We start from the raw sequence: 15,169 nt of genomic DNA, 5'->3' as shown, positions 1-15,169 counted from the left end.
CCTCTCTAAAAGCTACTTCCAATTTTATTATTAAAATTATTGTACTTAAGTAGGTTAAAAGTATTTCAAAATTTAATAGCTCTATTCGTTATTAATTGCTGATTGCCCGAATCTTATTTATTAAAATAATTGAAATTATTAAATTTAGTAAAATCTTTACCCATGAATGTTGTAAAATTTCAAATTAACTATAAAATCACCCATGATTGAGGGTGTCTCAATCAAAAAAAAAAAAAAAAAAAGTTCATTTCAATATTTATTACAGTTGAGGCCTCTGTACATCTTTTCCTAAAAATTTTTAACTTTTAATTAACTATAAAAGATCAAAATAGAAATTATTAAAAGTTAAAAGGCCTTTAATAAAAAATATTGCAGTTGAGGGGCCTCCATACATTTTGTTTTTATCATGATTTTAATAATTTATATATATTCAAAAAATAAATAAAAAACTAAAAACACTCCAATTTTTTTTAAAAAAGTGCATTATCTTCGTCGTCCTCGTCGTCCTCGTGTGAGTAGCCATGGCCATGGCGGGGCTAAGCTCGTCGAGCTCGGAGATGGATCTGGACCGTCCGATTCTCGAGGATTACATCTCCACCGATTCCATCCAACGCATCCCCCAAACCCTTCACCTGTATTATTTATTAATTTCTCTTTTCCCCTTTATTATTTTTTAATTCCGAATCATTGCGATGCGAAACCCTAATTTTGTTTGATTAGGAGGGAATTACTTGATATATCCCCTACTTTAACCGAGGCCGCGGGCGCCATCATCGATGTGAGTTTTTTTTTCCCCTTTTTTATTGGGAATTTTTTTAAAAAAATTATAGCTACGTTAGCTATTGCTTGCTTATTATTAATTAAAAAGTTACACCTTTTGAGGTTAAAAGTAGTTTGAACAAGAAAATTTGACAAAATTAATAATTAATTAATTAGCCAATACCCAATTCAAATGACAAAAACGTTAAATACTTTAAAGTGGCCTATTGTTGAGGGGGTCGGATTCCATTTATTGATTTTATAATAAATCATATTGTTCCATGGGACGAAAAAGCAATTTTTATCACTGCAAATGAGTATTATTGTGAATTTGCTATATATAAAACCTCTACATGCGATAGTGGCGATGAATTCAGATGAAAATTAGTACAAGAACGGAATTTTATGCTTATGTTTAAGATTGCAATTTAATAAAATGCACATGAAAGGGTTGCAATAAGCGATCCGTGTGCGTTAGATGATTTACTTAGTGTTTGGCATTGTTAAAGGTTTGATTTTTATTGAATTTTCCTCGAGTTCTTTGAGGTTGGAAGCATATTTAGTGTTCTTATTAGAGTTGGTTTTATGTGCAAACTCTTGGATGATGGTTTTCGTTTGCGAGCCGATAAGAAATATATTTTAGTAATTAGTTTGTTGCATAGTCTCTAGTCAAATGGAAGAAACAAAAGTTACATTGTTTCTTAAAAATGGAGGAGGCCATGTTTAGGTTCTTCTAACCGAAAAATTCTACGGGGAAAAGAAAATGTAAATCAGGATATATTTTTATTATTAGCGGGATCGATTGTTTCATGAAAATACTCTTCTTATTATTCTTCTTTTATATATATATATATATATATATATATATATATATATATATATATATATATATATATATATATATAGCTTTGAGATATTCATGTTTTGTGGCATGCGACATTGTTGAACATTTTTTTACAAGAAAAAAATTACCGACACTCATTGTTGAACACTTTTAGCAGGAAATTAGCCAATATACATTTTGGTATATCTGAATGCAGGACCCTTTTTGAGCTGCCCTTTTCTGAAGAATTTAGACGGGATGGATTGATCTAAAATTGTTAGCATGACTTTGCTTTTTACGTTGTTTCTTTCAGGATTCCTTCACTCGTTGCTTCAAGTCGAATCCCCCGGAGCCATGGAACTGGAATGTGTATTTGTTTCCTTTATGGTGTTTAGGAGTTGTCGTTAGATATGGGATTCTTTTTCCGTTAAGGTATAATAACTTGTAATTTTGGTTTTGCGATAAATGCTCAGACGTCTTCATTTCCATATCTATTTCTCTTAGAGAAATTCGCATCGATGGATACTTACGCATGTTTTGACTGTGAACTAAATTGGATTATTTGGAAAATCCTTTCATGTTTCCATTAGTGAATGATGTTTTCTCGGCTTATTCTTATCTTGTGTTGAACTATCTAGTGTTCTCTACCGCAACCTAGATGCCTTGTCGTGATTTTTATCTGTTATGTCCAGATATACATGGATACTTCTACAGATTAACAAGGTTCTAATTTTTAGATTGTAAGAGAAATGAATATAACAAGATACTACTGTAGGAGTTTTGAATAGAAATTTGAACTGCAAATATATTTCCAATGCCATTCTGCTCCTTTCTAGTTATGTCAGAAGCCAGATAGGAAAAAGAGCCTGATAAGTCAAGAGGTTAATTTCATCACCTTAATCACATTCTTGTGAAGCTGCTTGCGGTGCTAAGCTTTTTTTTCTTATATAGGCTTTCGCCCCTAAAATATCACAAAACTCTTATTGCTTTGCATTTTAACATAGAAGCGCTTACGTTGCTGAAAATTTGATGTTAGCTGTGCTAACATTTTGGCGATATAGATTATAAGTAGGTTTTGTTTCCCTATTCTTCTGTGGATTGATGTGCTTTTCTTTGATCTATTTTCCTTTGAGGTAAAAACCAATTGGCCCTCCTCTAAGAAGTCACCTTTTCCTTTATTTGTCTTCAATGCTACATTGGAGAAGCTTCCTTCCTTAAAGGGAATCTGATAGTTATTTAGTAACGACTCTTTCTTTATCATATTTTCAGCTTGTTTATGATTTTACTCTTATATTCTTTCTTCCACTTATTTCTTGTATGTTGTTGTATAGGCTTGCAGTCTTTATTGCAGGGTGGATAGTATTCTTTTTAACCTTTTTTCCAGTACACTTCCTGTTGCCAAGCAGTAATAAGTGGAGGCATAAAATGGAGGTAAGATTTGTTCATTTCTAAGGATGTGAATAGATTTTTCACATTAAGCCTTTCAGTTCGGACAAGATAATAGATTACATCACGATTCCTCATTTTTTTTCGATTAAATTTTAAAGTGCTCTCTAATGAAAATTCTGGAAGTGGATAGTCAAATGGGTGGATTGTTGATATAGTTTTATTAGAAAGATCTTCTGATGATATTTCCATTTGCTTTTGAATTTTGCAGAGAATATTGGTTGAGATGATGTGCAGTGTGTTTGTCGCTTCATGGACAGGGGTGATCAAGTACCATGGACCTCAACCAAGCATGCGACCTCATCAGGTAGCTGTTAAAACATATTATAGAAACGTTGTGAATAGATCTATAATCATACTAACCCTTGTCTGGATTAGGAGTACTAATTGGATAAAACGATGTTTTGTTTTACAACTTAAAAAACTTTTAGAAAAATAGAAGAGCCAAGAGTTTTTGAAGTATTGCGATATAGTGCCTTGCTGTTCACCCAACGGCACAGTACTTGCTGCAGCATGCTATTTGTGCTGTCTTCGTGCTTCTATACCCAACTAGCATAACCTTGCAAGTTTTTTTTTTCCTTTTTTTCTTTAATGTTTTGCCTTAAAACTATATCTTGCCCAAGATTATATGTAAATTGTTAGACTATTAAGGTTTGTAAAATACTTAAACGTTTGAAAGAATAGGGGGATTTAGGCATGTACCAAAGGAGTGTGGCATATTTAGCCGTGCGAGATGAAGTGTAGCTACACATGCTGTATACTTAGCTGTGACAAATGTTGACTTAAATTGAGCAGGTGTTTGTTGCCAACCACACTTCCATGATTGATTTCATCATTTTAGAACAGACGACAGCATTTGCTGTTATCATGCAAAAGCATCCTGGCTGGGTTGGTAAGTTTTTTTTTTTTTTCTTACACTTAAAATGATACATTTTACCAGTATAGCTTCTCATAGTTTATATTTTCCTATTCACTATTTTTTTATGTGATCATGTGACATAGGGTTTATTCAGACAGCAATTTTGGAAAGCTTGGGTTCGATATGGTTCAATCGTACAGAGTCTAAGGATCGTGAAGTGGTCGCAAGAAAGTAAGAACACTTCTTTTTCCTTATTTCTAATGCAAGCGGCTTAATCTTATCGAATGTTCATGGCTATCAAATACCGAGCATTGTTTTCCCCCCAGGTTAAGGGAACATGTTCAGGGACCTGACAACAACCCTCTTCTGATATTCCCAGAAGGAACCTGCGTAAATAACCAGTACACAGTCATGTTCAAGAAGGTTTACATCTTATCATTATCTCTCTCTCCATTAGACGGTATTATGTATAGAAATTGTTGTCTGGATCTGCACCACCACATCAGTCGTGATTTACAGCCCTTGAAAGTCGCTATAGTTTTTATGAGTGCAGAAGAGATCTGATGAATTCTTTATCGTCAAGTCCTTAATTTTTTGTCAAACAATTTTGAAATTTGAATGTAAAAAATTATAGGAAATAATGAAAGATTCTCAAATAAAACATATATTTTCTTGGTTGAAACTGAAGTCTGCTCTTTCCTCTGTTGTGCCCAGGGTGCTTTTGAACTTGGTTGTGCTGTTTGCCCAGTTGCAATAAAATATAACAAGATTTTTGTGGATGCCTTCTGGAACAGTAAGAAGTAAGAAATTTTAATATTTTTAGCATATGGCATGGATTTTTTCAACTTGTCATACCTGAAAGTTCAATGCATTCATTGTTTTGCTTTATCAAATTAGCATACTGCGAATCCGTCTTATTTTTCAAACAGGAAAAAGCATTAAATATAATTTTCCTTATAACTGACTTTGGCATTTGCAATGTTCGCAAACCATGGTTTCTTCTTAATACTTCGAAGGCAAGGATATGTAACATGCATCTAATTCTATATTAGTTTCTAAACAATATGTGATTTAAATTACTAATATCTATTGGGTTCTAATTCTCTGATCTGTGTTAGGCAATCTTTTTCGATGCATTTGTTCCGTCTTATGACATCATGGGCTGTTGTCTGCGACGTTTGGTTCTTGGAGCCTCAGTACCTAAAGCCAGGAGAAACACCTATTGAATTTGCTGAAAGGTAATATACATCACAGCTTTAATTGCTGGCTAGTATGTGGGAAAACTCCCCTAGAATTACTCCAATTTCAATATAACCCCTGATATTTCATATTCTGCCCTATGACCAAAGTGATAGATATTGCCTAACGGAACACCACGGAACAGGCGAAGTCACGGAAGTCTTATAGTTTTAACTTCTTGTAATTGAGGGGGTTCTGCAATTTTAACTGTTTTGATATGTATAATATCATCTGCAAAGGCGGGGGACTAGCTAATTAGCTGTGTACTAATATTTCGTAGAACTTACATGATGCAGGGTTAGAGACATGATTTCCGTCCGAGCTGGTCTAAAAAAGGTTCCTTGGGATGGATATCTCAAGTACTTTCGTCCGAGCCCCAAACTAACAGAGCAGAAGTATGTCGAAACTCAACTTTTACTCCATTATGCAAAGTGATAAGTGCATGAGTGGTGCCTCGACTTTTTACTACTCATGGCTACTTGTTCCAGAATTTGTCACTAAAAGATCTTGATGTTACCTAACTTTCATTAGGTAAGATTAAGGATTAATTGGCTCATATGAAAATCACATGGCGTTATTAGCAAAACCATGATCAGGGACTATTTGTGCATTTAACCCTTAAGTAACATCTATATATTTCTTTTTTGATGCAATCTATCTGTTAATTTCTTGCACAATATAGAGATAAAAGGATTTCAAGTAATGTTTGTAATCTGTTTGAGATATATTTTTTCTTACAGGCAAAAGATATTTGCAGACTCTGTACTGCGGCGGCTGGAGGAAAAATGAGAGTTGTAAAATGTCACCTTTTTTTAAATTTTTTTAATTTTTTTTTTCCCCTTGGAACTCTGCTCGGAGGCGCTACTGTATAGAGTCTTCTGATGCATTGCCTCTACTTGTTATTTTTACTTTTTTCCTAGAACAATTGATACTTTGCTTTTATGCAGTGATGTAAGCTGATAAGCATCCTTTGTTTACATTACTCTGTTTCTAAATGCACTCTGCTTTTCATCCAATTTATACAAATAAGTATTCAGAAATCAAACCCTGAAGGCTTTGTTGAAATTAACTTTGTTTGGGAGACTGATAGGTCCTCGTCGGATCAAAATAAAGGTAATCATCGATTTAGTTGATCGGTGTTTTTATTTTAATCTTCACTTTGTACTGTTTGAGTAGCCCAGAATGAGTAGGTACTTAATATAACTATAAACTATGCATAGATGTGTATATAATCCATGTGCAATGCCATCCTACAGCAATCAATTAACTGGCTCTAGCATCCCAAGAAACACAATTAAAAGAACAAGTAAAATCCACCACATATAGCTGCAGAAGAATCCAGTGGGAATTAATGAAGCTTCTCTAAGCCCCAGGAAAGCACTCAAAAACGCTTACATTATAGTATATATCAGCTTCTGAAGCTTTTTTCATCAGAACAGGTAGCATATGTGGAAGCTTCTCTCCATGGCAACTCTCTACCTGTTAATTACACTTCTTCTAGCTCATAGTGCTACTACTGCACTCTCTCTGCAGGTCCATTTCTACAGTGAATCATGCCCTAGAGTTGAGATCATAGTTCAACAAGTAGTCCAAAGGCATTTTCAGCAAGACCCGTCAGTCCCCGCCGGCCTTCTTCGACTCCATTTCCACGATTGTTTTGTTAGGGTACGATACCAACTTCACTTTGATCTCATTCTTCTAAGAAGCTAAATACTACTTTAACTTCCATGGTTCTTTACAACCTGATAGGCGCGGTTGGAGTTCTCGACAGAAATGCTGTTTGAAAAGAACTACTCAAAAAACCAGCACTAGTTTTTCGGTTCTAAGTTTTCCAACATTTTTCTAGCTATAGTAGAGTCAAATGTTCAAGTTGATAATTTTGTTAGTGGTCTCTAACAAACTCAGTACCTAAGCCAAGGAGCCACCTAAAAGTATATATTCACCTTTTTTCTACTGTAGGGCTGCGACGGTTCGGTTCTTATCGATAGCACAGATGATAACATAGCAGAGAAAGAAGCTCCCCCGAACCTGACGTTGAGAACGTATGACGTGATTGATGAAATAAATACGGAGCTCGAGAAGGAGTGTAGTGGAGTAGTTTCTTGTGCAGATATGTTAGCTTTGGCCGCGAGAGATGGAGTGGCATTAGCAGGAGGCCCTGCATATGCTCTTCCGACAGGGAGGCGGGACGGCACGGTCTCAACTCTGGCTGATGCTCATCTACCAAGCCCGTCGTTCTCCGTCGATCAAGCCCTAGCTGCATTCCAAAGTGTCAATCTTGACTTAGTGGATCTCACTACATTACTTGGTGAGTTTGATAGTATGTTATTAGATCTTCTTACTTGCCTCCTATATGCGTGAGTTAGATTCTACAGTTTCTCACTTGAGGATGAGAAAATAAAAAATTATACATATATACTTATTTTCTAGTTATGTGATATGATACAACTCACTTCAAGCTGTATTAAGAATCGATTTCGACGATTTCGATAAGTTAACATCATTATGTATGTTGGAGAATGCACCTTGTTTAATTAGGCATGAAAACAAGTGTCACACCAATGTGATATCATATGGTATCACAATAACAAACTTTATTTATGCCTTGGTTTAACTTATGGCATGTGTATCCATGTGCCATCTCATTAAGCCTGGGCATTGTATGGTGATAAAATAATTAATAAGGTATTATGTCATATGCATTATCATATAATTAATGAAGCTTTTTTGATTCTGTGATATTGCCCTTGGTGTACTTGCATTTCCTGTTTAAACATTTATAAGGTCCTATATATATATATATATTGAAAATATAATTACAGGTGCACATAGTATGGGACTCTGCCACTGTGGATTCTTCATTGATAGGCTCTATGACTACAAAGGAAGTGGATCACCTGATCCAACAATGGAGCCCAATGTGCTCAACACGCTTCAACAAAAGTGCCCACCCCACCTTGTAACAATTGATAACATCACTGAGGACTCAATTGTGTTCATGAATCAAGTCTCCTCCACACCATTTCATTTCGACAATTCGCTGTACCATGCTTCGCTTAACGAAAAAGCTGTTCTTCAGATAGACCAGGAGTTGGCCTTCACCGACGTCACGAGTAAATTGGCGGCACAATACGCGAACAATCCAGGGACATTCTTGAATCAGTTCGCAAAGTCCATGATCAAGCTCGGTAGCATCGGGGTGCTAACAGGTCAAGAGGGAGAGATCAGATTGAATTGTCGGGTGGTAAATAATGCGACGTCGAATAGTTCGACTGCAAATTTTGGCCCCGAGAATTGATCTTGTACTTTTTAAGTACGTGGTCACAGCATCTAAGAAATGTATTTTGTTACTGATCGAGTACGCACAAGATATATGTATTTATATACTAAGATGCGCTTATTGTCAAATTCCTCGCTGTGAGTTTTAGATCGAAGTCGAATTCATGGAAGAATAATGATTCATGTACGAAAGAATATAATCTAGAACGTTATTAATGAGTCGATCGGCGTGACACATGCATTAAAAATCAAACATTTATGGACAAGCTTTTGATCCAACCTTCCTGGAAACAAGCTAGTTTTCAACTTTTACACTAAAGCGACAAATTCAAATTGCTTAAACCAATGATTTGAACAAATTTAGCTATTTCGAACCGCGCAATTTGTTCTTATTTCGCCAAATGATCCTGTCTTAACCTCAATTCTCCCCATCTTCTCCATAGATAACGCGAATTCTTTAAAGAACTCTTCAAGAGGACTACTGAGAATTTGAGTTATGTAGGACTTAGTCACAGGGTTTGTCATAAGAGCTTCGTCCGATCGGAATAGGCCCCTTCTTTGCATTAAGTGCTTGTAGTATCCAAGATCAAAGGTCCTGTGACTACCTGGGTCCATTTCGACGATAGTTTTCGTGTCGTTGAGGAATTTACACTTGTTCTTCTTCAAATTCCAAGCGTAAAACTTATCCAACGAAGGGTCTTGATCGCCTTTCCCTGTAAAATTGTAAAGGCGCTTGTCGAACGATGTGCAATGCGAGACTCCAATTGTGTGAGCACCTAGAGATAAGAGATAGTGTGTGGCAATTACAAATACTAAATTAGGAACTTATGTTAACACAGTGAACAAATTTAGTACAAGAAATTAAACTTACCAGATAACACTACCAAGTCTTTTAGATTTAGCCCTTTGCTAGCAAAAGATCTTTGGAGGGAAGTGAAATTGAATGTCGGGGCCGGAAGGTTGTTCGAGGCCTCCGTGGAATTCGATATCAGCCCGTCTCTTCGTCCGGTCGGAACATTCCAGAAGGGTCCTCCCTGAGAAACTTATAGAGTTAATAGAAAGAAACTTAAGCACAATAGGTACTAAAGAGAATTATAAGTTTCTAAGTATCCTATTATTGTTTAAAGTATAACTTATAGTTAACATACATTAATAAGATTTGTATACTTAACTGTGACTAAAACAGAATCTCTCGCAATTAAGGCGATTATATCAGCGCAGGAAACAACACCAGGGCATTCCTTTTCGAGCAAACTCTTCACTCGGTCGACGAAGTCGAAACCTCGAAGGCTTTGATTTGGAAATGCCGCTTTCTCCGCTTTATTTTTGCTCGTGGAATCGATCAAAACCGAAGCATCACAACCCTGTAGGATTCGAAAACATTCTTTAACAATAACTTACTGCTAATAACAGTTGCGCAGAGAGATGCGAGAAAGAAGTACCCTAACAAAACAGTCATGGAAGTGCATCCTAAGGAGTGGGGCGGCCAACGATGGCGTTTTCGATATGTGTTCCTTGACATACTCGAATATGATCTTTTCCGCATTAGGGCAAGTTATTTCGTAAAAGCCCAACTCGAGATCGGCCCCTGAGAAGCTCAGCAAGCTTAAAAGAAGGCATAGTGAAAGACACTTCATACTTGTTTCTTTCGTTACCATGAACCGCGCCAATTACGCTACGCAATTTGCGCTCCATAGAACACTGTTTGAAGTCACTTTATAGGCCTCAAAAGATTAGGTATCGACATGATCACATTTAAATAAGTTACTAGTTAAAAGCATGCAACTTAAGATATATGTTTAGGTCACATGGCTAGTTGTGTGTAAGACAAGTGAAAGAGGGTAGAAACAGTTGAGCTTTATACTTAGTTTTGAACTCAAAATGGATGCTTTTGGGATAATGGTTGCGTTGTTTGTTTAATTCTTTTCCTGAGCACGCTAATGAATGTCATGATAAGGCATTTAAGTGAACTTAAAAAGTGTTTTGGTTAACCTGCTACTGTATATATATTTGTTGTACTTGGTTTGTCCACTTCTATGGAATCTTATATCAATATGAAAATGGTGCAACCAAACCTGAGCAAAACTCTGGCTAGTCCAGTTTTGGGCCAGGCCATGCATGGTTCGGCCCTGGCCCTATAACAGGCGTGTTTGGGTTAGATCGGATCAACTAATTTGGCCTTTCGACTTAAAAGGCTCAGCCCAGCTAGGCCTGAAGAACGAGACTGAGTACACCAGCAACATTAAGATTTGATCGCACTTCCCATCTTTTATTTAATACGCATTTATATTTACTATATTATAAAAATACTTGGAAATGCTTTTTTTAAGCATCATCTAAAAAATATTTTTATATTAAGTTTTTTTTTATAGAGGTAGAAACAAAGTGAGGTGTACTTTTACAGTGATGTAGCTATGTAGGTTGTAACTTTTGACTCACAGTGTAAAATAGAAACTTACGTTTCAAAAGGGCGCCCATAAATCTATGAATTAATTAAATATTGACGAGGCGCGTGGCTACCACACGCCTTTGGGATATTTCAATAAAAATAAATTACACGTGGTTGGTGAGTGCATAAAATAGTTTCTATTTGTGTCATATATACTTTGGGGATTTTTTTTCATTTTTTATTTTTATTTTTTCGTTCTGTATGCTCGAAGCGTCCTGGCAAGGATATCTTAATTCAAATGACTTAAGAGTCATTTTGGTTCAATGTAAAATCGTAAAAAATAATTTTTCGTGAAAAAAATTTTTGATGGAATTTTTTTTTTTACGCCTTTTATTGTTTGGTTTGTAGAAATTTTTTTTTTTCATCAATATTTATTTGGTTGAAAGAAAAAAATTCACATTTATTTGGTTCATGGTGAAAAAAAATGAATAAAAAAAATTTTATGCAGTTTGAATTTTTTTTTCCGTCAAAAAAATAGTAACAAACAAAAATATCAACTTTTTTCAAATCCGTAAAAATTTTTTTATGAAAAAATGTTTTCACGCTGAACTAAATAAAGGGGCAAGTATTTTTCATACCGAAAATAATTTTTGATTTGTTTTACGTGAACCAAACTCCCCTTTGGCACAAACTCTTTGTGAAAGCTAAACTGCTAGGGTTGTTTACACAATATTTTCGAAAAGTAAATAACTTAACCACCAATGAAAGAAACCAATTAATCATGAATAAATAAGGTTGTCCTTGGACAATTAATGACATGGAACTCTGAATAACCTGATATGGTGACAAGTATTATATATATTAAGTTTTTCTTTTTTTCCTTGTTAATTATTATAGTTTATAGGATATAAGAGAATTGTTTGAGTTAGGACACTGCTTCCAATTAAATCGAACAGTGACTAATCAAACAAATTTCCAAATTACGAACACATAAAGTCACCCCAATAACTTGTTGTTTCAAATACTCCTTTTCTAAAAGGTAACTTTCACCAAGAAAAAAAAAGAAAAAAAAAGTCGTGCAAAATGGTAAATCGTGATGTCACCGAAACAAGACTCCATTGCGTGCGTACGTAACTTAACAATCTTGTAAGGTGAAAGAAATTAAAATTTCTCTCTAGCTGATCTTCTTTCAATACAAACGTGTCATTATATAAGTTTAATTTGACCATGCATTCAAAACGTACTCTTCACTGTCTTTCTTTTTTGCTTTCTTTTTTTGTTTCAATAATATATATATATATATATATATATATATATATATATATATATATATATATATATATATATATATATATATGTATGTATGTTTTTTNATGAGATTTTTATTTTCAGCCGTTCAATTTTAGACTACTTGTTTGATAGGTAAATGATATCGAAAAATTATGAAATTTAGTTTCTAAATACTTTCAATAGTGTAGATCAAGTCTAACTGAGCCGATCGTCAATTTGGAAGCCGCATCATCGAAAACAACTTGGTAGCACGGAGCGCTCCGTGCTACCGATAGTATAGTAGCCTAATTCTATATATATATATATATATATATATATATATATATTCCTTTCACATGCATGGAATAACCTGGGGGAATGAATCTATCTAGAGGAGAAGGTAAAAATTTGATTTTGATCACAGCAGACAAATTAGAGAAAAGGGGTTGTTTGGGGTCTAATTTATGGGCGTTAAGCAAGGATAATCAAAACAACGGAATACGTCCTTATTCATTAATTGTTCTTTTTCGAAATCTCTATGGGCGCCGTTCATGAACATTTTAAATATCTAGTAGAGGATGCATGGAGGTGGTGTAAGATCTCGAGGGGCTTCCAAGTGAGAGGACAGGGCTGCGACGTAGGAATATGTAAACTTAAGAATAAACTTTTCAACTTAGAGTTGAGAATAGGACGGATGGTATCTGTTGGCGATGAAACACGGGCGATAGGTTCACGGTTAAGTCTGCATATACGATGCTTATTGACAAGAGTATAAGAGATGATCTGTCCAAGAGGATCTGGAGTCTGAAAATAATTATGAAAGTACACCTTTTCATCTGTCTGGTCCTCAAAATAAAATCCACCACAATAGATAACCTCCCTAAGAGGGGATGGTCGGGGGACCGTTCTGTGTACTTTGCGAGGACGGTTCCGAGACGGTGGATCACCTCTTTTTGAGGTGTGTCTTTAGCCAATACATCCTGTCGATGTCCTTTGAGGGGGTGCATGAGCAGCAGTTTTTGTAAAGGATGTTAGGGACCTTTGGGAAAGTTCGATGCACGAGAGATGTTCTCAGGTTTATTTGGACGAAGAGGTTGTGTACGTTAGGCGTTAGCCGTAATTAAGCTAGTGTGTGATCTGGCTAGAGAGAAACATACTATTTTTTTTTTTTAGGAAACTACTTCAGATCCTATCCTTGTCGAAAGTAAAGTCAAGTGGTTGGTGGGGCAATAAGAGCAGCTGGTCTATTCTTCCAATTGACTCTAAACGTGTTTCACAGGGTCCCATTTCTTTCAGAGCTCTAGTTGCTTCATCTCTGTAGCTAAGTTCACTTTCTCAATACATTACTTTAAAAAAAAAAAACATTCTAAATATATGTCAACTGGACCTGGTCCACCAGCTGTGCACCCTGGTAGCTAGGATATTGCTGTACATCCCATGTTTGGTTTTACGTACTCATCTTAAGAAAGAGTAATCCTTTGGGCATCAGCACAGATCTTGCCATGAAGTGCTGCGAATGAAGCAAGAGATATATACTGATATTTTTAGTCATTTTGAGTAGTAATATTCTCCAAAGAAAACGAATCTGAGGCTTCAAAGGGGCAGATAAAAAAACAAAAGTACTAGTACTGTACTGGACCACGGCTGATGTGTGATTCACTTGGTCCAAGCAAATGTTTCACGTGGATTGGACAGCTTTATAGGGTTCTCACGCTTTACAAGAAAAAGATGATGAGGTAATATTTGAATAACTAGCTAGGGCGAAGGTGTTCAACGAAGTTACGTACATTGGCTAAAATTCTAAAATTCTAAAGCTTAATTAATCAGTGTGCTCGATCGAGAAGGTTGTATTCTCAAACGTCCATTAAGTTGAAAAAGAATTTTTTTTTGAAAAAAAATAAAGAAATGATAGGTTTCTTGCTTAGAAAAACGTCTAATTAAATAAAACTATCTGAGGGGAAAGTTATCTTGTCGTGTCGATTATGTTAGTGAGACCATTAATTAATTTGATTTTTATGATATATATAGTTACAGCGTTACGTAGAGATGATAATGAAAGCTACAGTAAATTTGATAGACCTTAATTTCTTCCTACTTTAGATCGTAAATAAGTTAATCTCAAATTAGTTAAGAATCACAAGTGTTGTTGATGGAGGAGATTAATTGTTCTATTGTGATCTACTGTATACAAGGGCTTCTCTTACGGCTAAGTTTTTGTATGCAAAGGTATTTAATCATATTATTTTACTCTTAATTAGCAATATCATATGCTTTTACCAAAAAATTAATGCCTTTCATATACAGAAGTAACATGGTTCTGTGGACGGCTATAAAGTTGGTGTAGTTGACTGAATCAAAACCGACCAAATTCCCGGCATACTCAGCTGTGTAGGTTGAACCTTACCAAGATGCGTCCAAAATTAAAATATTTCGCTAATTAGTTACCACGTGTACGTTATTTTGTATCAGGTGGAGCTAATTCCACCACATTAATTTTCCCCAGCACAGTTACTCTCTCCCACCACTATATATAGAGCCCCTAGATATATCTTGTTAATTTCCTACATGCAATACAACATTTGAAACCTAACAAGCAAATAAGAGAGGAAGAGAGAGAGAGAGAAAAAAAAGGAAAAAAGAGTAAGACCTTTCTACGTACACACCTATGGGAAATTGTTTGCATGGCCAACGGGTTGCGACATGGGTTGACGATGAGGAAAGAGGGAATGGTTCGACTATCGTAAAGATCAGGATCACTAAGAAGCAGTTGAAGGAATTGCTTGCGACGGTGGAGAGTGGGAAATTGCCTAAGCAATATGTTCTTGAGAACCTTTTGAGCATCGGTAGTGTGCGAGTCGAGGAAAAGAAGAGGCAGTGGAGGCCAGAGCTCGCGAGAATAGCTGAGATTTCAGAATAAGAATAAATAGAGCTTTAGAAAAATTATGTTTAACAATAATCGAAGTATTAGCACTACTAGCAATTAATATATATATATATAGCAGCGCGCGGTAGTATTTCTTTTCCTTCTGTATATTGTGGTTTATGATAATAAGAGAATTACTGTTTGTTATTTCATTGTTCTTTTGGAGTTGCATCGAATTCTGTA

At 35.5% G+C, this 15,169-nt stretch overlaps 3 protein-coding genes across 3 annotated transcripts; 2 read left to right on the top strand and 1 right to left on the bottom strand.

Moving 5' to 3' along the window:
• On the top strand, positions 452 to 6,142 carry LOC109713116 (glycerol-3-phosphate acyltransferase 3-like). Its single transcript, XM_020237081.1, has 12 exons — positions 452 to 634; positions 721 to 778; positions 1,896 to 2,014; positions 2,914 to 3,013; positions 3,240 to 3,335; positions 3,824 to 3,920; positions 4,031 to 4,118; positions 4,214 to 4,310; positions 4,602 to 4,687; positions 5,006 to 5,125; positions 5,423 to 5,521; positions 5,867 to 6,142. Exons 1-12 carry the CDS (start codon positions 522 to 524, stop codon positions 5,913 to 5,915), a joined length of 1,122 nt encoding a protein of 373 aa, XP_020092670.1. The 5' UTR covers positions 452 to 521; the 3' UTR covers positions 5,916 to 6,142.
• Positions 6,301 to 8,617, top strand: LOC109713117 (peroxidase 57-like). The gene is made up of 3 exons (XM_020237082.1): positions 6,301 to 6,791; positions 7,086 to 7,434; positions 7,949 to 8,617. Exons 1-3 carry the CDS (start codon positions 6,573 to 6,575, stop codon positions 8,422 to 8,424), a joined length of 1,044 nt encoding a protein of 347 aa, XP_020092671.1. The 5' UTR covers positions 6,301 to 6,572; the 3' UTR covers positions 8,425 to 8,617.
• Positions 8,688 to 10,063, bottom strand: LOC109713287 (peroxidase 3-like). Its single transcript, XM_020237290.1, has 4 exons — positions 9,848 to 10,063; positions 9,578 to 9,769; positions 9,277 to 9,439; positions 8,688 to 9,181 (listed from the first exon to the last, which is right to left on the bottom strand). The coding sequence occupies exons 1-4, from the start codon at positions 10,061 to 10,063 to the stop codon at positions 8,766 to 8,768; spliced, it is 987 nt and encodes a 328-aa protein (XP_020092879.1). The 3' UTR covers positions 8,688 to 8,765.

This window comes from Ananas comosus, linkage group 7, assembly GCF_001540865.1.
Source record: "Ananas comosus cultivar F153 linkage group 7, ASM154086v1, whole genome shotgun sequence".
NCBI lineage: Eukaryota > Viridiplantae > Streptophyta > Magnoliopsida > Poales > Bromeliaceae > Ananas > Ananas comosus.
This window is presented reverse-complemented; position numbering and strand designations above follow the sequence as displayed.